Source organism: Acipenser ruthenus, chromosome 23 (assembly GCF_902713425.1).
Source record: "Acipenser ruthenus chromosome 23, fAciRut3.2 maternal haplotype, whole genome shotgun sequence".
In the NCBI taxonomy this organism is placed as follows: Eukaryota; Metazoa; Chordata; class Actinopteri; order Acipenseriformes; family Acipenseridae; genus Acipenser; species Acipenser ruthenus.
The window spans coordinates 27,943,908-27,969,875 of NC_081211.1; the positions used below are offsets into that span (position 1 = coordinate 27,943,908).

Here is a 25,968-nt window from a genome sequence, read left to right on the forward strand (position 1 = left end):
TATCATCAAGTAAGCCAACACCCTGGCCTTCAGTGGTGCAGTCTGTGGGCAGCTTTGCACCAGCTAGCCCCTGTGCAGTTAACAATATTCACAATGCATGAAATCATCCACAGCCCCACAAGAAGTAATGAAGGTGTAAGTAGCGGTAGGTGCTCTTCAATTAGCCTCTTGAGCTTTGTGAATACGACCCTGTGTATACCATCAATAACCCGACACTCTGACTGTGTCCGTTTGCTCTCCAGCTGCAGACGAGGCCAGCAAACAGACTCAGAGTGCCATCAACACAGCGTCCGGAAAAGCAACTGACGCCATCAAGGACTTCGGACAGAAACTGGGCCCCAAATGAGGACTTGGAGAAGGGAAACAAACACTCGGTGTTGCATTAACAAAACAGTGAAGACACAAAACAACAACTGACTGTAAAAATGTAGAGCAAACGCAGACAAGTTTCTTTTGTATGTTTGTTTATTAATAAACATTTGGTAACTGAAAAGAGAACGAGAGAAACCCTGTTCTTTCATTTTGATTAACACTGTGGCTCACACTGAATAGAGTCAAATATATCATTTTTACAGCTGTTTTCCCTTTTTGTGTTGTTTTCAGCTATTCTGCGATGGGTATATAATACACTGCTGTGCACCAGATTGTGCTGCTGCTTACTAATATAACGATGTGTCTATGACAGCTACAGCTGAAGTGCAGATCCTGAACTCCTTAATACAGACTTATCAAAATATGTGTCTGTTTCGTCCAACAATATGAATGATTGCAAAACATCGCAAAAAGACTAGCAAACTCTTTAAAAATGAAATAAAGTCACGACTCCTGTGAAAGCATTATCAGAAAGGTTTGCAGTCATACATAAAGTGATGGCACAGATGCAGGCTCTTTTTTTTATTAAAACTGGATAAAGTCACTTCCCAGCCTTATTGATTTATTCAGAAATCTGGCTGGAGGCCTGGGTGAATATGAAACAGAGCAGGGCTGATGCATTGTGCTATTGTTCTCCATTTTCAGATCAGACTCACACATTATTATTATCTCCTCATCTCTCTGTCAAAATGTATTACCTTTACACATGTATTACCTTTAACCAGTTATTTTTAGCTGCAGCAAGATTATATATATATATATATATATATATATATATATATATATATATATATATATATATATATATATATATATATATTTAAATTCATTCTTCTAAATGTTTTGATTGTTTGTAGTTATAGAATAAAAGCATTTCCCTTTGTTTTTGTTTTTGTTTGCAGCTCAGAAACTGTCTATGTGACCCATGTAATAAATACAATACGTTTTGCTCTGAATAATAAAAAAATATGTCTAAATGAACGAAAACAAAAAAAAAACACAAAACAAAGCCACTAGAACTGCTGGCAGGCAGATAGATACAAGTTGCAGTTCATGAAATAAAATACTGTAATGCCATAAATATTTGGCGAATCACACCCATAAAACCTACTTTGCTCCAGAAATGTTAGCAGTTGCAAAATACGAAGTATGTATTGTTAGTGGAATTTGATATTCGTGCCAAATTTGCCTTTTTCATTCATACACGAAATATTTATGGCTTTACGGTATGACATTTATGAAGAGTAATTCATTTTTCTTTTCTTTTCCCAAGTTCACAGAGGACGCGTCATTCACTCGTCTCTAGCTCAAGGTCCTTCAATAAATACGAGCTGTGTTATTATCATCCTACAAGCAGCCCACTCTGACATGTTCCAGCAGTAATGCAGATAAGCGTCCCTCCCTCTGACATGTCCATTAATAATAGCCAGTGCAGTACACTGCAGTGGAGGGACTGTTGGGTGATCTGTCAGCTCAGGGTCAGGGGAACTGGATGTCACTGTGGGTTGCATTAGGGGTGTGCAACGTAGACAGACCCTGAATGAGTCACTCTGTTAAAGGCATAATTGACTCCTATAGGGAGGTAATCAAGAGGCATAGATATTTAGAGCACGGTCCCTCATTCCACGCAGCTCGATACAAAGACCTCCACTTACATGCCCTTAAATAACAAGTCAGAATGGTTTATCTCTGGCTTGGTAAGGTTTGCTGTTTCCATGCATAACCAGAGAATTTCACCCTGTATGTACTGTGGTGGCACCAGGGTTTGCTAGGCACACCTCACCCATATAAAATGGCATTGTTATATACCATTCCAGATCTGACAATGGTTTTATCCTTGTAGAAGTTTACTGAAGAACACTAACTTACAATTCCATCTGCGTCAAAGAACCTGAGATTACAGAACAGAATGAAGAAAAGATACCAGACTAGATTCTCAAAGCTAAGAACTCCGTCATGAGCACACTTATAAAATATGTACCCAAATAAACACATCCCACATTTAATGATGCTATTTTAAGCAGTGTTTTCTCCTTGAAGTAAATATATTTGAGAATCTGACTGATTAATTACAGCTATACCAGATTCCAGAACCTTATAATACAGCAGCATATCATATAGTCACTACTCACATCACCACAAAGACCATTTCAAACAATGCTGTGCCTTCATTACCCTTATCTGCAGATTGGACTTTCAGACCTGCTCTGATTAAGCACAGTGGATTTCTATGTGTAAGAGATAAGACAGACGATGGCAGTTCCCAACATCAGTCAATGTGTGCTGGTCTGCATCCCTGCTAAACAGAGACGCTCTGTAGACCCCAACCCGTTTCAGAATGTGTGTCTGCTTCGCCTGGCTGTCTGCTTCATTCTGTATATATTGTGCAGTCTACAGAGTATACCTGCGCACAGATAATGTCATTGAAACAACAGCGCAAATAAAGCACAGCGACACAGTCCTCTCATTATAAACATACGTTGCTGTTTTTTGTTTGTTTGTTTTGTATTTGTTGAAGATGCAATTCTCCCACTTTTGTAATGAGAAGTTAACACTTGGGTAAAACAGCCTAGCTCCAGTCTCATTGCTTTAGCTTGTAATATATAGGCACACACTTAAATGATACATTTTCACAGCGTTTTGTTTTACTTCTCTGTGTTTTCATCAAGTACACTGACTACACTGAATCTACACTGCAATTGCATTGTGATTTTGTTCTACCTCTATGTTTTAACGTTGGTGCGCAATACAGTATGATGATAGTTTTCTATATAATATCCTATATGGACTGAAAGGGTGGTAGAAAGAAGTGCACCACAGTATCCTGAGGAACACAGAGCCTGCAATAAATATCCCATGCATTAGCAACGTTAAAATGATACAAGGAATACCCTGCAGTAGTGCCGCTGTGAGCAACGCGCTTTTCCAGTTTGAATAGTTTTAAAGCATCAAAGGTGTCCAGGTTAAGGATCCCTTATAATAGTTTATCACAGTATTTTTGCAGTTTTCCCATTTGCCATAGCTTACCATGTGCTTTAGCATACCTCTCTGTGCTTTGCAATGCTTACCTTTGCTTTAGCATGCTTTCACTATACTTTATTACACTCTAGTATGCTTTTACTTTGGAACCTTCTATAAGGGTCTTTATTAGAATCTTTTTTTTTTCTGATCCATGTGTAAAGTTTGGCACTTCTATATGGTACTGGTATTGAATTTGCAAACTGGTAACATATTTTTATTGCCACCAGTTTAATGTTTAATTTTCACACCAATTAGCAAAGTCTAATTTAAACTGACAACCTCCGTTATTTACCTGGAGACTGTCGATCACATATTCTACAGAGAATGTGTTTATATGGTTTTGTTTTTTCTGACTGATGTGCTTCTTGTGTCTTTAGCTCTTAACAAAGAAAAAGCATTCTTGTGCATCTCAGTATAATAATTGACACCTTTTTTTCTCTGAGAACAGAACTCCATCTGCTCGTGGATTTCAGAGTGCATCACATCTCTGTTTTTGTTTGATTTTTAGACACTTCTAACAGTGCTGTTTACTCACCATGCTCTCCCAAGGAATCATCATCCCCGGTCCACATGCCCGGTTGCTAGGAAACCAAACTCTTGGTGAGGCCTGATTGGACGAGGCAGCCGTGTTGATGATGAAAATATAGCTGACAAAAACAGAATGTTCAGGTCAGACTATGGCTCCTGAAAACTGATCTGAGTCACAGAAACACCCGTGTCTTGTTTAGTTGTCTTTATGAAACAGAAAAATATACTGAGACATCTTATCAACAAAGACACCAGTGACAGTAACGTGAAGCATACTGATTCCACTTTAACAGTCAGCACACTAAAACCTTACACGAAGCTAGTTCTAACCTTCTAACTTGAAAGAAACCGCTTGCAGGCTGCTGTTTTCAGTTTGCTCGTGCTCTGCCTTCCTGTGCCCTGTATAGAGCTGTAGCTGGATATCCCTTTGGATGAATAGTAATGTTAGTCATCAACAATACCATGGCAGTATGTGACAATACCTCAATGCAGAGGCTAAGTTTAATACAAAACTGGGCTCCTAAAGGCACGGGTGAGAGACACACGATCAGGAGCTCGCTGGTTGCAATCCTGGGGGTCCACAGGGAACGATGCCTTGGCATTTTGGAAGGAAAATCGGCTGGGTTTAGCTCTCCTCAGCCTTCAGTGGCTTCATAACATTCGTTGCTCAGGTTCGACGGGTGAAAAGAAGAACTTTATTTTTTAATGGAGAAGAGGGAATTTTTCATCCAGAACAAAAAGATGACTGGTTTTAGCAGCAATCTCCGGCGATGCAAATGGATGCCTGTGAAGAGCACGTTCTTGAAGAATCCCAAGCTTGAACTATAAACGATCTCGCTTGGAACTTGCAGCATTCTCCCTGCCGAAATGTCACAAGAACTCAAGCTCAAAGCTAGGAAGCTGCAGACACTGCACAGCACAGGCCCAAGGCTGAAATTCACATTGCGGATTGTTCATTTCTGGCAGACCTCGGACATGCCTGCCAGATCAATAATCATGGACCTCCAAATCCATTATTAACATTACTTGTCATAAGATACACTGTGCAGTATATTACACTGTGAACAACACACAACCACATGCCTAAAGTCTAAAGTGTAATTACAAAAGTAAAAAACCTTTACCGTATCTTTTAACTGCATTCTGGATCTGCAAATCTGATGAGAAACAACGTTTTCATTTGATTGTTATAGAACCTTCCCAATGGAGTCTTATGTTCTGTTTACCAATAGATATGTATCTGTTGTATCTCAGTCTTGGTGGTTCTATTCTTAATGCAAAAGAAAGCAACAAAAATGAAAATTGATTTCAGTGTTGCAACTGTGATGCAAAACTCTAAAGAACCTGACTTGCCTGCCTCTATGAAACGTTCACACCCCTATTTAAGGTCACCAGACACAAGCTTTGTGTATTTATCACTAATATTATTATTGTTATTCACAGAAAGGACTTTGATTAAAGGATTTATGAACAAAAACTGCGAGACTGCAATGCGGTTAACAGACAATTCTCCATTCAGACAGATGGGGAAGGCTTTAGCCTCTAAACCCTTTGCTGCAGCCCGGGCCAATGTGAATCTGGATGGACGATTAAAACCTTTCCAAGAATCTCCAAAAAGCAGAGGACGCGCTTACTGGAAGACAGCTGGGCTCGTGCATGACTCAGGTGTGTATTAATGGTCTTGGGGAAGATTGTCATTTAGAAACATGTTAATAAAGGACTCTTCTATATACTGCAGAACTTCAGTTTGTATTTGTTATTATCTCTCATCGCCAGCAATGAAGCAACTGGCACTTCTACTTAGTGTACCCTGGTGACAGGCCTAAGTGAGCCGCCTCTAGGGGTCCTAATTAGGAGGAAGCTGTAAACGAAAGAGACAGACAGACAGCGAAGGGTAAACTTGAGACTCATCCAAATTCCTCCCTGGAAGCTGATGCCTTGCAGATAACAAGGGCTAATTAACACTATTCCAAGAGGAAGCGCAGCAAGCAGAACTCATGAACCAACTTTAGTCACACAAGCACAGCAGTGGCATGAAACGAGTCGAATACGCAGGGTTAAAACACATGTTTGTGGTGCGTGGTTATGCCTTGCTGGGAACTGGAATACATATTTACTGGCCTTGGGGGTATTTTGAATCCCATCCTAAGATTTCTAAATAACAAACACTGTGCTTTACAGTAAAGTTTTTATTTTCTTTTTACTAGAACTTTTTTTTCTTTCCTTGGACCAACTTGACTTGTTCCTCACCCCGCACAAAGTCCCCTGAACCATCCTGCCCAGCAATATGTACCCACTGCTTAGGAGTTCAAAATATATGTTTGTATGGCTAAATCGTGAATCTAATAGGATCATCTCTGGTATTTATATAGAGTACTCCATTGCTTTTGGCCAACATTTTGCAAACAGATTAGGCTTGTCACTGCTAGCAGATCCTGCGTTTTCTAACCTTATCACTCCTATCAGGAACCTTGCATTCTACCATGGAATTGTGTTTTCCTGCTTTAAAAATAAACCTCTTCTATAGCACTGACTGTACGTGATATTATTCACCTGAACTGAATGAACGACATCATGCTGCTTGGCTGACTAAACGCTTTGCTTGAGTTGATCTGCTGAATATGTGAATGAGCGCTTGAAGTCCGCAGACCTGTTGTAATGCTGCCCTGGCCTGTACACCGTATAACCGTTTCATAAACACCTAACTGTATTGTATTCACAAAAAATGTTTTTAGATTTAAATGCGTGTTTATGTAAAATATAAAATAACCTACCTATTAAATAACATCTCTAGATATATATAGTTTTGGATATTTGCACACATTTCTTTCACGGATGGACAGCTCATACCTTCATGTTTCTCGTTTCGCACGGGTGTCCCATTCCTATTGACTTGTCAATGTTAAGATTCTAATACCTCGCCAGACTGTGTAGCTTAGTTATATGCTGTATTACACGCAAAGGCGCTGACAGTTTGAAGTGTGCATGGCTGCTTCCTCGTCTCCTTTCTCGTCTCTAGCTGATTTGACAGACATCACCCGGCTTTACCGGTTTCAACTTCAACACTTCAGCGTTATCGTCGTCCTGTTCATGAGCAAGGTAACGTGATATACAGTTAGATTTCTATGTGTGTATGCATCTATAGTTATTGTTATATATTATTATCTTATGTGTATAAGAGTCATTGGGGTCTCATTTTAACTGTGATTAATATGGTTGCGTGAGGAGTCTTGTGTCTGTGGCGTGTCTCAGCATCACACTCACACCAGTGTCCTAGTAGTTTGCATGATCATGTCACAGAACAAAGGCTGCTGTTGCAGCTCCACTAATTAATACGCGCATGTTTTCAGATCAGTGTCAGAGGTCTGGGCTTCTTTTTTGTTTCTCCAAAAACAGAAAGGCGTATTGAAGAAGAAGGTATGGTAATTCAAGCATGTTTGTTTTTTAAAAACCATTTCCCTAATTGCTACCGGCTGCCATAACATCCTGTGTTGGTTATTATTTTCACCGATGATAGCATGACCAATGTCACGTCTCTATGCACTTGGTTTTTTTCTGTTTGAATTGATTAAACTTATATAGGGTATTGTATTTAAAAATACAACAAATAAACAATAAATAAGTAAATAGATAAATAAATAAATATGCAGGTGTTGTTTATGTTACCTGAACCTTGGTGTCAAACTGCTAGCGTGATGTCATTGTTCGTGTCTGTTTTTTTTCTCCTTTCTCAATTCTGAGCTATTGTGCTGTACTGTAGACGGTACGTGCTTGTCTATGAACCCCAGTTCATTGGACAAAAACATTTAACTTTTTTTATTATTATTTTGACAATTGACTAAACATTTAAACGTATTTTTTATTATTATTATTATTATTATTATTATTATTATTATTATTATTATTATTATTATTATTATTATGTTTTAACTTTATTTATATACATATGTATAGGCTAGATATACAAATCAAAATGGTATGTGTTTACGTTTTTTAGAATACAACTGAAGAAAGAGGAGAGGAGAGGAGGGGGTGATCCACTGTTCTTTACAGTCACAGATACGATTCTAAACCTCCCTGTTTCCAGGGAGACGGGGCTCCAGAAGCGTTTGGTTCTTTCATCTCCAGCAGCATCGCAGGATTTGCAAGAAGGTTAACGTACACAGATCTCTAGACTGACTGGAAGGCAAAGACAAAAGCAAAACAAAAAAAATACTAAATATGTAACACCGTCTGTGAACTGGAAAACAAGAAAAAGGAAAAGCGAAACATTTCAGCAACTGGACGGGCTTGCTTGTGTTTCGTTCTTCGTCCACTCTGCTTTTTTTTTTTTTTTTTTAAAGCAATGTGTTTTCTTTTTAAGATAGCTTTTTTATATTGCATCTGCGAATTACATTGATAACTGCCTCCTTCGATCCTTTGAACAGTGGATCGATAAAGGAAACCATTACGAAAACAAAAACATTTTTAAAATAGATACAGTAGTAAACAAAACAGTGACAATAACATATAAGATACGTTTTTTTTTTTTTTTTAATTGGATCGGGAGTTCCAAGATGCAGAGGGTATTAGCATCTGCACGGATTAGTGGTGCATTTCTAACGGGATTATGGATTACCTGTGGATTAGTCATCCCAGAATAATTGTGTAAATAAATACAGACAATAGAGTAACAGTAATTGCCAAAGCAGGAAAGAAGCATAACTACAACCCCACAGAAGACTTAAAGGTAATTCAACTTTATTTTGAAAAAGCTATTTACACACACATAAAAGAAAATATCATGCATTTGAAAAAAAAGAATCATAAAGAGAAATAAATGCATACGTGTATTCTAAAGGTATAATATTAACCATGCTGTGCGCATTAACAAACATCCATGTCTGTATGGTGGAAATGTCAACTTTTCATATCTGTTTCATTAGTCTAGTTTTGTTTACCATTATTCTGAATGGTTCAAGTTCTGTAATCTAAAGCTAAGACTTTTATTCTTTTTTTAAGCAATACAATCCTACTTTGCTTGTCTGCAGACTACATCTCCAGAGCCCTGCGCTCTTTCAAGACCATGGCAGTGAGTGCAGTGTGAGGGAATGGGAAGTGTCAAGGACTCCAGTGTTAGCTCTCAGATACAGATCAGCCCTGGACCGGTGATGGAGGACTCCATAGCGGCTGAGCCCGGAAGCAACCCCCCCTCCCACGGCCAGCAAGAGTGTGCGTGCTGTGAAGCTACCTCAAGCTGTGGTCCCCCTCAATCCGACGTCTGTTCCACAAGCTGCTACCAAGATGCCAAGAGCTGCTGCCAGCCAGAAACGACTGTGAAGAGGCCCATCTGCCCAGGAGAGACTTCTAATGTGAGCAAGGAGCACTGTGAGTATTTACCTCCTGGAGGACCCAGTGCAGCACTCTGTGTTAACGCAGAGCCAGAACCACTATTGAAAGACATATCAGTTAAGGTGGTAACAGTGACAGATGTTTTTAATATTGAGAGTGATTGTTCAGTGGCGTCAGGCAATCAGGGAGCAGTGATGGGTACTTTGAACCGGTTCAGTGATGTGGATACTAACCAAGACTGTGACAGAGTGACGGCAGACAATCAAACGGAAAAGCAGGGGATGGGAGTGAGTGCAACCCTTTGTCAGGATCTCAACCTGAAAGTGTCCGATCATGAACCTAGAGAGTCAATCAAGGAAGAAGTCATTCAAGAGACATCACTGTCACAACCCTGCAAGGTGGAGAAGCCGTCTTTAGACACATCTGGAGATCTTGTTCAACTGAAGGGGTCTTCTAATGACTTGCCAGATGATTCCAAAGTCATTATGAACACAGGAGCAATAAAAAGCAAAGATTTAAGCCTCAAAGAGGCTACCAATCAGTCAGATTTCAGGGCTGAAAAGCCTAACCGGGATTCCTCATTGCATGAAGACAAACAGAAATCTAGCATGGAATCTACAGCTGATCCAGGTTTACAAGAAACCAGTAAAGGAGATACACAGGTAAAAGAAATAAAGGAGGTGCCATCTCCAAACAAGAAGGTCTATCAGTTCCATCAGGAGAAGCTTGTGAAACACCCCCAGCCCACAGGCGACCGTGAAACCCAAGAGCCATCTACTGTGGTTTCAGGTCCTGCAAGTAATGCATATACTGAGACTAGAGACCAAAGCAAGAAGCAATCTGGAGAGCTGACAATAACATCACATGCTACTTTGGAGGTCTGCGGCACCATTCAAGAAGCTACCAAGCCCTTACAAGTAGAAACACATGATCAAAAAAACACTTTGTGTAACGGAGGACAAAAGGAGCTCCGGCAATCAGAAAGGAAGCAAAGAGAAGAATCGCATGGCCTGGGTGAGGCTAGAACGAAGCTCATGCTCCACGTGGAGGCAGCGAAGGATAGCAGCGGTGAAGCGGTGGGTCCGTGCCTCTCACAGAACATTCCTGGTGTTCACGCTGAGATTCAGGTCAGCCTGGGGGTGCCCTGCAGGTCAGCAGCAACCAGCCCTATGACACCGCCCGAGGGGTCTGACAGTTTCTTTTTCCCTGTGGGGAAGGCTGGGCTTGGGAAGACTAAGCCTGCCAAGAAGGACGCAGAGCTGCAGGTGGGCATGCAAGTGGAGTCCAGGTCAGTTGCCACTGCGCCCATGACCCCAGGTAGGAAGTCTCCCCAGGCTTCGTACCCTGAGATTCACATCAAGGGGGTAACGGAGGATGACCAGCCTGAGCCAGTGCGGGAGGTCAGGTGGGACGAGAAGGGGATGACCTGGGAAGTGTACGGGGCCTCCATGGAGGTAGAGGTGCTGGGGATGGCCATCCAGAAGCATTTGGAAAAACAGATTGAGGAACACGGGAAACAACCTCCGCCACAGTCCCTTCCATCGGCACAGCCGCCACCCACAAACCCAGAGCTCAACAGAGCAAGCTCAGTCAAAGGTGCGCTGAAGAAAGCTGCGGGGGTGGAGAAGAAGAGACGGCAGAGGAATCCCTTTCGAGCGGTCCTGCAGAATCTCCGCCGACCGCAGTGCTGCTCGCGGGCAAACACCATTGAGTGAAAGAGAAATCAATCACCTATCTGAGTGTTATTTCAAACCTTCTTAGTAACAGATTTTGAACTCTAAGCTCCTAAGGCACATTTAAGGCATTTAAGTCCTGCCAATTTGTTTTGGAGAAAACATGCTCAAGTACAATATAACTGCTACAGTATATAGTTGGTAACAAGAAAACAAGTGCATTTTATATCAGTTATAGAAATGTTGTCCAATACCCAGATCCCCCTTGTATGTGGGTCATAGCGTAGTTTCATTGTGATCTGTAAGATCTCAAATGACACACGACATGGAACTGTGTTGTGTATTTTGTTCCCAGTGCAGCAAATTAAATGTAAAGACTGTTTCGCACACTTCTTTCACTTTCGTTCTCTCTCCATTGCTAACACTAATACTTTCATCTCAGCTACTCAATCAAAGTGTTTTTTGAAGACTGCCAGGCGGACTGAAGCCAAACACGAGAGAACATCCAGCAACTCAGTATTGGAGTTCAAGCTGACTGCCCGGTAAAGATCGTAGTGTTGTTGTGCTTTGCTTTGGAGCAGATTGTAAAAAGCCCTGTTTGTTATGAACATCAAGGGCACATGGGGCAGCAGTGTGGAGTAGTGGTTAGGGCTCTGGACTCTTGACTGGAGGGTTGTGGGTTCAATCCCCGGAGGAGGACACTGCTGCTGTACCCTTGAGCAAGGTACTTTACCTAGATTGCTCCAGTAAAAACCCAACTGTATAAATGGGGAATTGTATGTAAAAATAATGTAATTGTATGTAAAAATAATGTGATATCTTGTAACAATTGTAAGTCGCCCTGGATAAGGGCGTCTGCTAAGAAATAAATAATAATAATCTACATTTACTGAAGACAGACGCAAAAAATGTGTAGCTTTGTTTTTTCCTACACCTGTACGTTTTAGTAAAAGAAAACGGTGATCTGTCATCAGCATAACCTAGTGTATAAAATGTGTGTTTTATTCAATAAAGAGTTCATGAACAGCTAATATGCAGGAGTGTTTATATTGCATGTCCTCTCCAGGTCATTACACGTATTTAACTGTAGAGTACACACTGAAAACATTGAGGAAACCAACTAGATTATCCAGAGTCATATCTTCAGGACTTTCATTGAAAAACAAAAACACACAAGCATTATATTTACATTACACAAATAAATTAGTGTTCTGTAAAATACACAAAAAACACAAAATCTATGTTTAGAGCTTATTTGTGAATCTGTGAACATCTTACACAACGCCAGAAGAGCAAATAAAGTGTCTGTAAAGCATGGGTCTGTAAACACAGTGACAAATGACCAGATTATGGTGGACTGCAGCTGCCCCTCCAAAATCCATAAGGATATCATATACAAGAAAAACATGAATTGCACTTCAGATATATTCACCAGGGGAACACGACTTTAGATTGTGATATGCACATTGAGATCTTTAACGTGCATATCACAAGGTTTGCACTGTGTGTGAGTGATAATGCTGCTCAGTAGGTGTAAGCAATGGAAATGCGTCTCCTGATTTTGACAGAGAGCTCTGAGAAAGAGTTTGTTTTGGTGGGGGGCAGAAGGGTGACCCAGATCCATTTGGTAAACAAAGCAAGACAAAAAAGGTTTGCATTACAGTAGATCAGAAAACACAAGCAAAGTACATCCTGAGGAGCAATGTATGCAAAATCAAACGATTTATCTATTAGCAGGATTTTCTTTCAATAGCCGGCACTACTAGTGGCCAAATGCTAAAATGCTGATTTTTTATTTTATTTTATTGAATGAGAAACCAACAGGAATGATATATCATTTTAAATCAAGACAGTGCTGTCCATTCCGTTCCTTAGAGATCGGTGGTGTCGAGGGCAGGGTTAGTGAAGGAATAGGTCTCATCGCTTCCCTTTTTCTTGTTGCGCAGAGCTAGTGCTTGATCTAGTGGCTCGATATACGGCTGCTCAGTGAACTCCTCCTCCTCTTCCTCCTCCTCTTCAATAATCTGACAAGAGACAGCAATGTGCAATTACTGGCAATCAGGATATCTGGTGGCAGAAACTGTAACTTGCTCAGGACCAATCCATAGTAATCCATATTTGCAATCATGATTTGGAGAGACCCTGCCTGGGATTACAAAGTGGACTAGCTGCTAACTGATGCTGCAGGGTCATACATAGTGTGTGCAATGTGCTTAGCTTGTGATACATATTAAACTGTGATTGGGCTGATTTTACTTCACTTCTGCTTTGTATTGAATACAACTACCTGCACCAGCTGATACATCTTGCTCACTACCTGCATTCTTGAGGATAGTAATTCTAAATGTATAAAATAATATATATATATATATATATATATATATATATATATATATATATATATATATATATATATATATATATCTTTACCATCAAATGCATTGAGTCTTTTTCTGATACGTTCAGATCATCATTGTTGTCCAGTGAGTTCAGGCTGTAAAACAATAAGAAAGAAAAATGGTATTTGTGTCTTATCAACCCTTGCATGCAACAATGACATCACTGGATATGTATGAGGTCCATAAGCATTGTGAAGCTTTAATGAAAATAAATACGCTGAATCTATGACAGGCCCCTGAATGAAAGCATGATTTATAACACATAATGATAATTCTATGACTGGTCCAGGACTTCATTTTAAACTGCATGACGTGCATACTGGCCTGATGAGTCAGTTAATGACAAATATAAAAATATAAAATATGAAAGGAACCTAATGTGCCAAATTTAAGCAAGGGCTAATAACAGTTGATATAAAAATACATGAGATTAGAGTCCAGGCATGGAGAGTAATTCCAATACATTATTTATACCCATTCAGAATTCTACTCTTAAAGACCACGTGTAGGGATCACCTTACCTCACTCGATCAGCGCTCTCTTCATCAAAACCCAGGTCAGTGGCAGAGTCAATATTCAAATTCAACACAGGGTTAGCACTAAGAAAGAGGGGAAAGAACAACAAAATAAACAGAGAGAGAGAGAGAGAGAGAAGACAAAACCCAGGTCAGTGGCAGAGTCAATATTCAAATTCAACACAGGGTTAGCACTAAGAAAGAGGGGAAAGAACAACAAAATAAACAGAGAGAGACAGAGAGAGAGAAGACAAAACCCAGGTCAGTGGCAGAGTCAATATTCAAATTCAACACAGGGTTAGCACTAAGAAAGAGGGGAAAGAACAACAAAATAAACAGAGAGAGAGAGGGAAGGAGAGACAGAGGGAGAGAGACAGAGAGATGTGATCGACTTGTGTGTGTGCAGGTAGTTTAATAAGCCAGTGTTGATTTTTCACTCCATTGTGTTGAGCCCCTCAGTCTGCAGCTTTGGCCATCATTGTCCAGTGTCTGTTACATGTTCAACTCTAGGTGCAACAGTTTCTCACAATAAACCTCAACCCCAGCCTATATTGAGTGCCACACTCAGCTAATGCCGGAACATGAATACCGGAGATTGCTGTTCCCGGATGGACGCCTGCCCCCTCTGCTGTGATATCCTCTGTCTCCACTCACCATTCCATGGTGTACTTGTTAGTCCCGGGAACCACAGGTCCAGTCTGAAGGTTGTCTGCCTTGTCTGAGTTAATTGACTTCAGTGCATTGACAGCCTTCAGTTTTCTTTTGTAGCTGTAATCAGAAACCACACAGGCAGGGAATTACAGGTCTAACAATGTACTGCAAGTCCCTGTGTAACTGCAGTGTGATTACCAGTTGCTAGCCTATACACCTCGTTCAACTGGATAACATCAGTATTAACATCCTGGCACTGCACACACAGACCTTCCTGTGGTTATACCCCAAACGTTTCTTCTCCCAGCCCCCATCAGTTTATTTATTTCAATCCCAGACACTTCAGCATGCAAGAATGACGCTTCCATCTTCACACAGCTAGCTGTTCGGCAGCTAGTTACCATAGTAACACAAAGAGCGAGTTTCACCTCCTGCAGTGACAGCAGGCTGACATCACCAAACCAACGTATTCCAAAATGAAAACAGATCACTTGAATGCAAGATATATAACCATGTACCATCAAACACATTATAACTGATCACCCCCCATTATCTCGCTGCCTACATTTCACATTTCCAAACACACCATTGCATTCTATAAGCCTTTAACTTATATCACATATAATGCTGCTTCTATGCAAAGTTGCCTTGCACTCGCCATACAACGGAGAATAAGGCAGGTGCTGTATTTTGTGTTTGAATGTGCCCGCTGTGTATGACTATTTCTCTTCTCATTTCCCTTTAACTCCTACCTTTTACTGGTGCAAACCAGAGCAGTTATCATGGCAGCCATCACAATAATCAGAGCCCCAATTAAGCCGGCTATCACACCAATGAGCACATTCTGACTCTCAGGCTCCTTCTGCGACCCCGAGTCCTAGAATGGGAGAATGCAAATAGCTTTGATTTCTTTATAAACACACAGATACTGTCAGCGACTGTTTCATAAAATAAGTTATTTCTAAGAATGACAGACAAACAGCATGTTCCATTATGTGGTGTAAAAGGCTGTACAGATTATTAGCTCTAGTGTATTATATGTAGATAATCTAAACTCATAGTTGAACTGATTTCCACTGGAATTGATTTGTTAAGTAGCGTTTATTTGTGTAAGGATGGTCTGCAGAAATTGAAGCTAGACATGGGGCTGGGGGTTCAGGACACAGTGCTTTAACCCATGGTGCACCGCTCAGCGAGGTGTAGAGAATGTGGAGCCCATAGCGCGTTATGACAGTCGTTTTACCTCGACATATGCAATTAATTTAAACAAAAAAACACAAAACAAAACAAAAAACGTGTCCTTTATACTTACAACATACACAAGGCCGTATTTGTTAAGCTCCTGAAACGCTTGAACGTCACTCTGAAGAACACTGTGAAAATAAAGTTTCAAAACAAAATGGAATGATCCATGATGGGATCCTCTTGTGGTTTTATCCAGATCTCACTCTCACGCTTCAAGCATTAATTAGAGGTTCATTATCTGCAGGTCAGTTCATTATCTACAGGTAACTTCTATCCACCAATAAGGAAGCTCCATCAAGTCAGGTCGAACACCTCATATAACAGGACTGAAGAACACTCAGGTGCTCTGTGTAGCGTTAAAGAAGACATCAGCACTGAGCAGCAACACAAGTCCTGTTTGATGGCTCTGGTGCTTGAGAATATACCACACAAGCAGCATTCTGCGCTTCCATTTTTAATACTTACTCGATAATGTCTTTGGGAATAATCGCAGATCCATTTTGGTACACAAAGTATACACTCATGGTGGAAATCGCTGTGACTCTGCAGATAAAAAGAATAGTATTTATAGGATCTCTTGATGGCTTGGGTGAAAGAAAACGTGTTTGAACTATATTAACTGTACAGCCAAATAAAAAAAATACTTAATAGGAAAAAGTATTACAGTTAACAATTGCTTTTAGTTCCAAGCCGCAGTCGCCACCTAGTGGTTACAGAGTATAATTCCTCCTGAACAAGAAATGTGTGGAGTGTTTTTTTTTTTTTTTCAACATAGACTTCCCAGGGGAACAGCAGAGTGACCCCACTGCTCGTCTTACCTTTGTTTAACTCCCTGGTCTACGATGTCTAAAACGTGCACTGTTGCACCGGTGGCTCCAGCCAAAATGCTAGAAACAAGAGGAGACATTGTACACATCATGGAAGCCCTTAAAAACAGCAAGTGCTTTTCCATAAATGCTTAAAATATTGTATTTAATTCAACTTAATTAGTAAAATCTATGAACGAGCATGCATATTACTAATTCCATATTACACTAGTATGACTAATAATGAATACATAAATAAATAAATACATGTATACATACATAAATAATATAATGATGCTGTTGTAGAAAAGAAGATGGTGAAATAAATGTGAGTGATGGCAATACCTGGTGATGGGAACGATGTTCTTCCTGATTTCATCAGCAGACGATGTAAATCGGAGGTCAACACGGTAACTTGTGTCAATTGTGAAGATCTAACAAAAAAAATATTACTTTTCTGTTGAGGGTTTTCATAAGTAGTTAATATAAAACAATAGGGTTTCTATATGATGTCAGAGAGATAAATAGAAAGGCAATGAAATCACAAATTCATGAAATATTTACAAATAGATTAACAATCTTTTTATAACTCATGAGGTGAAGGTAACAGTCCTGCTGCTGTTGCTATGGAACCATTGTGACCAGTGTGCTTGTGCTGCTGTTGCTATGGAACCATTACCTGTGTGCTTGTGCTGCTGTTGCTATGGAACCATTGTGACCTGTGTACTTGTGCTGCTGTTGCTATGGAACCATTGTGACCTGTGTGCTTGTGCTGCTGTTGCTATGGAACCATTACCTGTGTGCTTGTGCTGCTGTTGCTATGGAACCATTGTGACCTGTGTACTTGTGCTGCTGTTGCTATGGAACCATTGTGACCTGTGTACTTGTGCTGCTGTTGCTATGGAACCATTGTGACCTGTGTGCGTGTGCTGCTGTTGCTATGGAACCATTGTGACCTGTGTGCGTGTGCTGCTGTTGCTATGGAACCATTGTGACCTGGGTGTGTGTGCTGCTGTTGCTAAGGAATTATTGTGACCTGTGTTTATCCAAACTGTAATGTGGCCTGTTTTCACATGATTTAGAATACCAATGAAAGTAAAATGGCCGAAATTATCCATTTGTCGCTTAATTGTTTATTTAATAAACACACACAAACATTATTTACAATATGCATGGTCTCCTATGAAAGACTGAAAGCACCTACTTCAAGCTGTGTTGTGGTTTCCAAGACTGGGCTTCCAGAGTCTTTAGCCAGGACTGTTACCTTGTACTTTCCTTTCAATGCACTGTTAAGGGGGTTTTCAATCCTAGAAAGAGAAGTTGCACAGTATACAGCTTCTTAATGAAAAGGATCATGTTTATGTTATAGGGTATTGTAAGTATATTGAATGATTTATTTCAGTTCCGAATGAAAGAGAGACGCTCTTTTCCATTTTCGATCTCATACCACAGTGCAGGAACACCACAGTCAGGAAGGAAGCTGTCTATAGTGTGCACTTGTTAGAAGATAGTCTTCAAGTCCTACCTTATAATTCCCTTATAGAAGCCATTTTCTACTGTAGTCTCTATTTTGAAGATGCCTGACAGGGTCGTAGTGGAGCCATCAGATGTGATAAACTCAACTTGCTGAACTGCAAATGTTATAACTTTATTTTGTCCAGAATCACGGTCGCTGGCCTATTGAAAAGAAAATACAACGTTTTTTTGGTCATGCTTCATTGCCAGTTCCATAACAATGTAATGAAAATACATTTGCGGTGGTCTGAAGCCAACGTTAATTAGTTAAAAAGTTTTGCATACAATTGCACACAAAGTTTCAGCTTATTCATATTAAACTGTAACCCTTGCAGCGTGGAGTGTTAATACAAAATGATATGGGCTGCCATTCTTAAGAATACATTGAAAAAACACTGATTGAATTACTCTCGGATGAGATAGCAATAATAATAATAATAATAATAATAATAATTACATACAGACACAGTTGCCACTTCAGTATCTTTGCCATCAACTTCTGGGACCACCACTGTAGAAATAACACCGGTCAGCTGCATTCTTATTCAACGCACCACCAGCTATTCCACCCACTTTGAATCCTTCAATCTGATACTTATTGCCATGAGCTTTTCAACCAAGAATACCCCGGTTGTTTGAAGTGGGAAATGTATGAAATGGAATTAGGTCATGACTTGTGTCCTATTCCTGAAGTTCTTCTTCTCAAAGTAGGGAGCTATATATATTTTAATACAATTACACAATTATGTACGAGGGCCCATTGTTTTTCAATGACATCAGAAAAAGGTGCAAATGTTAAAATGAATGATGACTGTAGATTAGAAATGGCTAGCAATGGTTTAATAAAAAATACACTCAAGGATTCAAATTGTGAAGAGGAAAAACCTACCAAACAACTTCTCGTTTGAAATGAATTCTGGAGGGTTGTCGTTGATGTCAACAATGTTGATTATCAATATTCCTGCAGAGAAAAACAACATGAAGTTCTCAGTGAGGGGAGAACTGGTTTGAAAGCATATCTCATCCTTCCACAACGGTCTGTTCTAGACTGTGCTTAACACCGTTACATCATTTTCATCAATAAATCGCTCTACTTAAAGATCACCTTGACCAAATCATCGACTAGGCAACAGTAAATAAATAAATAAAAGATGTGCGACTGCTCTTGCCTGAAGTGCTGTGATTTTGCCCTTTCTCTGTAAACGTATCGACCACTTGTACTTCCATCTTGACATAATGACAGGCCTCATAATCGATCTCAGAGCTGTCGTTCACTGTCACTGAGCCGTCTGGACTCAGCCAAAACCAGTCCAGGCACTCGCTTTCAGGAACGTCTTTGTTACATTCACAGGTCACTTCCAGAAGCTCATAAACCAGAGAGTGATTGGTGTCAGAATCAGTCCCGGTTATGTTTCTGACCACCCCGCTCGTGGATCTGTTCTCCTTCACGTTCACGTCAGTGAGAGACTGGACATTGAGGGTCGGCCGCTCATCGTTTACATCCAGGACGGTCACCTCCATGGTGGTCGTGGCAGAATTCTGACCGAGGTCTGAGGCTTCGATGATCAGAGTGAATTTCTTATTTTTTTCGTAATCTAGTTCAATGTCGGGGTCCACTGTGACGTTGCCCCTGTAACCCTCGTTGCTTTGGAAAGTGCGAATGATGAAGTTGCCAAAGCTGCCGTCAGTTATCCGGTAGGAGATACGGTTGTGGATTTCTGTCTGGTCCTGATCCGTGGCTTGCACAAACCCCACATAAGCACCTAGTAAACCAGTAAAATAACAGCATCAGTGGGGTGTCTGATTACGACCAGGGTCTGACATTTCCAAAAAATGTAGAGTTGTTACTACTGTAAAATCTCACAATTCTGATGGCAGCCCTGGGGGTGTTCATTAAAGAGCAGCGATAGGTAGACCCACCACTGTGAAGATCATTAAAAAAAAGTCACCACAATGAGTTTCTAATGACTTACCTTTGTCACTCTCTCGTACAGAGTCCTGATACACAGTTTGGGTGAACACTGGGTTATTATCGTTGATGTCCTTGAATTAAAAAATCAAACAAACATAATATGTTTATTAGACTATACATTTAAAATACATACATTTAGATTTTCTCTGGATTCCAGTAACATTGTCAAGTTCCGCTCTTGTGGTTTATTAATGTCACCAGGACCCCTTTGATTGAATTACAGTCTTATTGTGTACAGTTTACTGTAAAGTCTTATTATTATTATTATTATTATTATTATTATTATTATTATTATTATTATTATTATTATTATTATTATTATTATTATTAGCAAGCCTCACCTCTACATTGATGGTCACGTTAACGGATGAAGACAGAATCGGATGTCCCCAATCATATGCCGTCACTGTCAGCTGAATTTTTCCATTTAACAAAGGTTCTATGGCCTCTCTGTCCAAAGTCCCATTTATTGTTACCACGCCTGTCTCTTCATCGATGATGAAGTTGTTGCTGAACTCACTGTCTTCTATCTTGTACCGAACCACACTGTTGTTAGTTCCTGGTTCATCGTTATCAAAAGCCTGTAGAGAAGAAGTAACGGGTAAACTGCAGTCACACGTGGAGGGAGGAGGAGGCCTGGCTAACTTTGTAAGGAGGTCCTTTGAGTTAGGATTAGCAATCTCACACAAAATATAAAACACTCTCAAAACATTCTATGCAAATATAAAATTATACAAACACACAATCAAATGTGTTGGCATAGAATAAAAACATGCATTATAATAACATTTTACAAATCACAAATACAATTCTTCAAGGGTGTGTCTGTGTGTGTGTGTGTGTATGTGTGTCTGTGTGTGTCTGTGTCTGTGTGTGTCTGTGTGTGTGTGTGTGTGTCTGTGTCTGTGTCTGTGTGTGTCTGTGTGTGTGTCTGTGTCTGTGTGTGTCTGTGTCTGTGTGTGTCTGTGTCTGTGTGTGTGTGTGTGTGTGTGTCTGTGTGTGTGTCTGTGTCTGTGTGTGTGTGTGTGTGTGTCTGTGTCTGTGTGTGTCTGTGTCTGTGTGTGTGTGTGTGTGTGTCTGTGTGTGTGTGTGTGTGTCTGTGTGTGTGTGTGTGTGTGTGTGTTGGGCGCAGGTTGTTACTCTCTCCTGTACTTAAAAGCTTTAGGGTGTGATTTTATTTGTTTTGTGCATTTCATGGAAGAGTAACCAAGAAAAACTGTATTACTGCCTTCTAAGTGCCCTAAAGGTTAGATCAAATGTATTGACAACAAGTCATTAAACTGTATTCCATTAGAAATGGTTAAAAAATGAGCTTAAAGACTACTAATAGTGTTATTATTTCTGAGGCTAATCTATAGGAGTGTATAACAGGTTTACAGATATATGCATGTAAACACTTATATTATATTATATTATATTATATTATATTATATTATATTATATTATATTAGATACCTCGATCGTAAGGTCTAGTTTCCCGTCGGGTCCTTCTTTAACAAAGACCATGTAAGAGTCCCTGACCATTTTGGGGGTCTGGTCATTAATGTCCAGGAGATTGATTTCCAGCACGGTGGTTCCTATGTTATTCGCAGTGTCGGTTGCTTGTAAAGTGGCAAAGTAAACCGAGCGTGTTTCTCTGTCCAGATTTCCTGAAGTCTTGACAGTGATTATCCCAGTTTTTTCGCCAACTGCAAAGAATTCTAATCTGCTCATGAGAAAGAGAACAAGGTTATTGTCTGCGGTGCACAACAGAAGCCATGGATTATTAATGCAAGAGCGAGTCACGACTTAGCTAGTGAAAGAACGCTGCATAATATGCAAGTCTGTCCTTACATGCTGTCAGGTAGAAGTCTGTAGGTGATTTTGTCTTTGTCCTCGGTGTCAGGATCGCTAGCCTGTAACACAAAATAAAAATAAATGAACACATAATCAGCATTCACCTCCCCTGAATGCTTACCCCTTGACCCAGGGATTCTGTGAGTAATGTCTCCAAGTCTCTATTTGATGACACAATGCCACACGCAGCTTCCCTCTAGTTACTGTGGTGTGCTGCCTGACTGATGCCAACAGTGACTCTTTGTTGTGCTGTGGAACTAACACCTGTGGTGTATTAGACACCACCAAATAATTCAAATGGTTTGTATTTAATTAAAGGGACACTGGAAATATAAAAGTGACCACTGGACTCCTATTGTTCTGACCCATTACTGTATCTATCAAGATGCACAGTACCAATGGAATTCAATACATATGGTTTTCTTCAATGCTTCTTGTTAGCGTGTCGGCTAACCCACTGATGATTGAGAAGTTAGCTAAAGAAAGACCTTACTGTGATGGTTGCTATGACTGTTCTTACTGTGATGGTTGCTATGACTGTTCTTACTGTGATGGTTGCTATGACTGTTCTTACTGTGATGGTTGCTATGACTGTTCTTTCTGTGATGGTTGCTATGACTGTTCTTTCTGTGATGGTTGCTATGACTGTTCTTACTGTGATGGTTGCTATGACTGTTCTTACTGTGATGGTTGCTATGACTGTTCTTTCTGTGATGGTTGCTATGACTGTTCTTACTGTGATGGTTGCTATGACTGTTCTTTCTGTGATGGTTGCTATGACTGTTCTTACTGTGATGGTTGCTATGACTGTTCTTACTGTGATGGTTGCTATGACTGTTCTTACTGTGATGGTTGCTATGACTGTTCTTACTGTGATGGTTGCTATGACTGTTCTTACTGTGATGGTTGCTATGACTGTTCTTACTGTGATGGTTGCTATGACTGTTCTTACTGTGATGGTTGCTATGACTGTTCTTACTGTGATGGTTGCTATGACTGTTCTTACTGTGATGGTTGCTATGACTGTTCTTTCTGTGATGGTTGCTATGACTGTTCTTACTGTGATGGTTGCTATGACTGTTCTTACTGTGATGGTTGCTATGACTGTTCTTACTGTGATGGTTGCTATGACTGTTCTTACTGTGATGGTTGCTATGACTGTTCTTACTGTGATGGTTGCTATGACTGTTCTTACTGTGATGGTTGCTATGACTGTTCTTACTGTGATGGTTGCTATGACTGTTCTTACTGTGATGGTTGCTATGACTGTTCTTACTGTGATGGTTGCTATGACTGTTCTTTCTGTGATGGTTGCTATGACTGTTCTTACTGTGATGGTTGCTATGACTGTTCTTACTGTGATGGTTGCTATGACTGTTCTTACTGTGATGGTTGCTATGACTGTTCTTACTGTGATGGTTGCTATGACTGTTCTTTCTGTGATGGTTGCTATGACTGTTCTTACTGTGATGGTTGCTATGACTGTTCTTACTGTGATGGTTGCTATGACTGTTCTTACTGTGATGGTTGCTATGACTGTTCTTACTGTGATGGTTGCTATGACTGTTCTTACTGTGATGGTTGCTATGACTGTTCTTACTGTGATGGTTGCTATGACTGTTCTTACTGTGATGGTTGCTATGACTGTTCTTTCTGTGATGGTTGCTATGACTGTTCTTACTGTGATGGTTGCTATGACTGTTCTTACTGTGATGGTTGCTATGACTGTTCTTACTGTGATGGTTGCTATGACTGTTCTTACTGTGATGGTTGCTATGACTGTTCTTTCTGTGATGGTTGCTATGACTGTTCTTACTGTGATGGTTGCTATGACTGTTCTTACTGTGATGGTTGCTATGACTGTTCTTACTGTGATGGTTGCTATGACTGTTCTTTCTGTGATGGTTGCTATGACTGTTCTTACTGTGATGTTTGCTATGACTGTTCCCGCTGCGCTCTCTTCCTTCACTTGCAGCTGGTAGGTTTCGTTCTGAAAAGTTGGTCTGTTGTCATTCATGTCAATGAGGTGGATAGTAACGGATGCAGTAGAACAGCAGTCAGACCCTCTTCCTGTGTCATTGGCAACGATATGAAAACCAGTGAAAAGTGCTCTAAAATAAACCAATTCCTTTAGGTGTGAATCTTCAACACGTCAAGGCCCCCCTATATACACCTTCACCGCCTAATACAATGGATGCAATGGGTTACCCTTCTGTTACCCAGCCCAGGAAGGGTTTGCCTTGACTCTACAGTCAACTGACCAACAGTGGTCATTGCAGCAAGATGAGAAGTAGCCCCAGCTGATTTCGCCGCAAGGAATCATCCTGGCGTGTAATTTGGATCTTCTCATTTTGTTAATCTGCCCTCACCTCCTTCATTCGGTTCTGTAATTTCACAACTTGTTTTCGATGCCTCTCTCTCAGGATTATTTTAGCGGGTCCTTACCTCCACACTCATGACATGTTGTTTCTCATAGTCAACGTCATTTGGGATCAAGACCTGGATCTGCACCTGGCTGCTTCCAAGGACATTTTTCGGAGCTACTGAGAAGGCTTTGGCATCTGGTCCTTGTAGGGTCAATACAAACCTGGCATTAGATCCCTAAAAAAAACGATAATAGAAAAACAAACCACTGAATTGTTAATCCATGTATTTACAACACAACTATATGAGGAGGACAATAACTTTGTTAAAGCAGAGTCCCATCCTCGCAATCACAGAATTGTGTGCCAAATGCATGTGATCTATATTAGTAAATGGTAACTACAGTGTAAAATGCATGTAGTTAATGTACCTGTAAAAATGTCAAGTAGACAAACCTTTCGGCTAGTGCCTTCAGGAGTGTAATCATTCGTGTAACCATTCCCTCCCCACCAGATTTCTAACAAAAGCTGAGAACTTTCTGCAATGTCCTTCTCAAGGGCTACGTGAATCGCCTTGTAAAACTTACACATTGAACTTGCAAACAAATTCAAAATGTCATTACTACTGTAAATAATTGAAGAAATACAGCAGTACTATCCTCCCCTAAATGGAATAGTCAAACGCTAATTGGCAAAAATGATTTAGAACCCAACTCCAAGAAAACAACATCCAGGTGTAACATTCAACCAGCTCCATGTACAGTAGTAAATAAAAAGTAAAAGACTAATTGAACCAAGGCTGACCTCATCCGGATCTCGGGCTACGATGGTCAGATTGGCCACTGACACCCCTGTGGAGGAATGCTCCTCTATGTAACCAGTGAAGCTGTCCTGCTTATCGCTGCTGAAATCACATTCCCCCATGCAGTTGTAGAACTCAGGTTTGTTGTCGTTGAGGTCAATAATTCTGATTGTCACAGTCGTTGATGTTTTTGCTGGTTTTCCACCTATGTTATTTTCTTTCTCCGTAGCCTGAAATGAAGATGATCTTTATTAGCCCAGTATGGTTAGCTGCAACTAGATCAATATACAAGATACATTCCTGCAAGGTATTTTAGCAGTGTAAGCCCAGGAAACTATTACTATTACTAGTAAAACATAACATGACAAACGCTAGTGTCTCAAAACTAAATCAAAGCTGATCTCACTTACTGTAACCGTCAGTTCAACTTCAGCATTGATCTCCAGTAACTGTTCTCTGTCAATAGTTTCATTCACTGATATTTGTCCAGTTAATGTATTAATTGCAAACTTTCCATCGACATTGCTAGCTGCAGAAACAAGAAGGATTAAAAAAGATTTTGCAAAAGATTAAAGACAGCTCCTGCTTATCTTGTGTATGTTTTGTAGCCGCACTTGCGGCTATATTTTGCCCCATATCCAAGGAATTTAAACAATCCATTGCATTTGAAGCCATGCTTTCAACTCTCTGCAATGCTTACCGTCAATGGAAAAGAATATTTGGTCGTTGATTCCTTTGTCACCATCAATGGCTTTCACTGTAAACACAGACTGACCCTGAAAACCAATTAGACATTTCCCTTAATCTGAGGCAGAAGCAGAACACTAAAGAGAGACTTTGGAATAGGGTTACAACAAATACTGATATGAAGAAATATGAACTAGAATATTTTATGACTATTATCTATTCGTACTGAAAAATGATTACCGATAAAAGCAC

The 25,968-nt window shown here is 40.2% G+C and overlaps 2 protein-coding genes across 5 annotated transcripts in view; one reads left to right on the forward strand and one right to left on the reverse strand.

Annotated features, from left to right (window-relative positions):
• Positions 1 to 6,737: 6,737 nt before the first annotated feature.
• Positions 6,738 to 11,956, forward strand: LOC117413145 (G protein-regulated inducer of neurite outgrowth 1-like). Of its 4 annotated transcripts, none has more exons than XM_058997106.1 (4): positions 6,738 to 7,020; positions 7,272 to 7,338; positions 7,919 to 8,650; positions 8,923 to 11,956. In XM_058997106.1, exon 4 carries the CDS (start codon positions 9,012 to 9,014, stop codon positions 10,965 to 10,967), a length of 1,956 nt encoding a protein of 651 aa, XP_058853089.1. In that variant the 5' UTR covers positions 6,738 to 7,020; positions 7,272 to 7,338; positions 7,919 to 8,650; positions 8,923 to 9,011; the 3' UTR covers positions 10,968 to 11,956. The 4 variants fall into 4 exon arrangements, with proteins under 4 accessions (XP_058853089.1, XP_058853088.1, XP_033877806.2 ...); XM_058997105.1 differs by having other exon boundaries at positions 8,952 to 11,956; XM_034021915.3 differs by lacking the exon at positions 7,272 to 7,338.
• Positions 11,951 to 25,968, reverse strand: part of LOC117964561 (cadherin-related family member 2-like) — a 20,117-nt gene continuing 6,099 nt past the window's right edge. Inside the window, exons 10-31 of the mRNA XM_058997104.1 lie at positions 25,730 to 25,805; positions 25,440 to 25,558; positions 25,032 to 25,259; positions 24,310 to 24,465; positions 21,862 to 21,923; positions 21,484 to 21,733; positions 20,370 to 20,609; positions 20,030 to 20,099; positions 19,226 to 19,819; positions 18,946 to 19,017; positions 18,518 to 18,567; positions 18,067 to 18,218; positions 17,746 to 17,848; positions 16,887 to 16,975; positions 16,554 to 16,622; positions 16,201 to 16,278; positions 15,803 to 15,863; positions 15,243 to 15,367; positions 14,494 to 14,607; positions 13,846 to 13,923; positions 13,356 to 13,419; positions 11,951 to 12,949 (exon numbers count right to left, since the gene is read on the reverse strand). Coding sequence (XP_058853087.1) covers positions 12,797 to 12,949; positions 13,356 to 13,419; positions 13,846 to 13,923; positions 14,494 to 14,607; positions 15,243 to 15,367; positions 15,803 to 15,863; positions 16,201 to 16,278; positions 16,554 to 16,622; positions 16,887 to 16,975; positions 17,746 to 17,848; positions 18,067 to 18,218; positions 18,518 to 18,567; positions 18,946 to 19,017; positions 19,226 to 19,819; positions 20,030 to 20,099; positions 20,370 to 20,609; positions 21,484 to 21,733; positions 21,862 to 21,923; positions 24,310 to 24,465; positions 25,032 to 25,259; positions 25,440 to 25,558; positions 25,730 to 25,805 — 3,003 coding nt within the window. The 3' untranslated portion in view covers positions 11,951 to 12,796. The remainder of the gene's footprint in view (positions 12,950 to 13,355; positions 13,420 to 13,845; positions 13,924 to 14,493; positions 14,608 to 15,242; positions 15,368 to 15,802; positions 15,864 to 16,200; positions 16,279 to 16,553; positions 16,623 to 16,886; positions 16,976 to 17,745; positions 17,849 to 18,066; positions 18,219 to 18,517; positions 18,568 to 18,945; positions 19,018 to 19,225; positions 19,820 to 20,029; positions 20,100 to 20,369; positions 20,610 to 21,483; positions 21,734 to 21,861; positions 21,924 to 24,309; positions 24,466 to 25,031; positions 25,260 to 25,439; positions 25,559 to 25,729; positions 25,806 to 25,968) is intronic.

Coding starts and splice junctions, on each gene's coding strand:
- LOC117413145 (XM_058997106.1), top strand. CDS start 9,012: ATGGGAAGTGTCAAGGACTCCAGTGTTAGCTCTCAGATACAGATCAGC.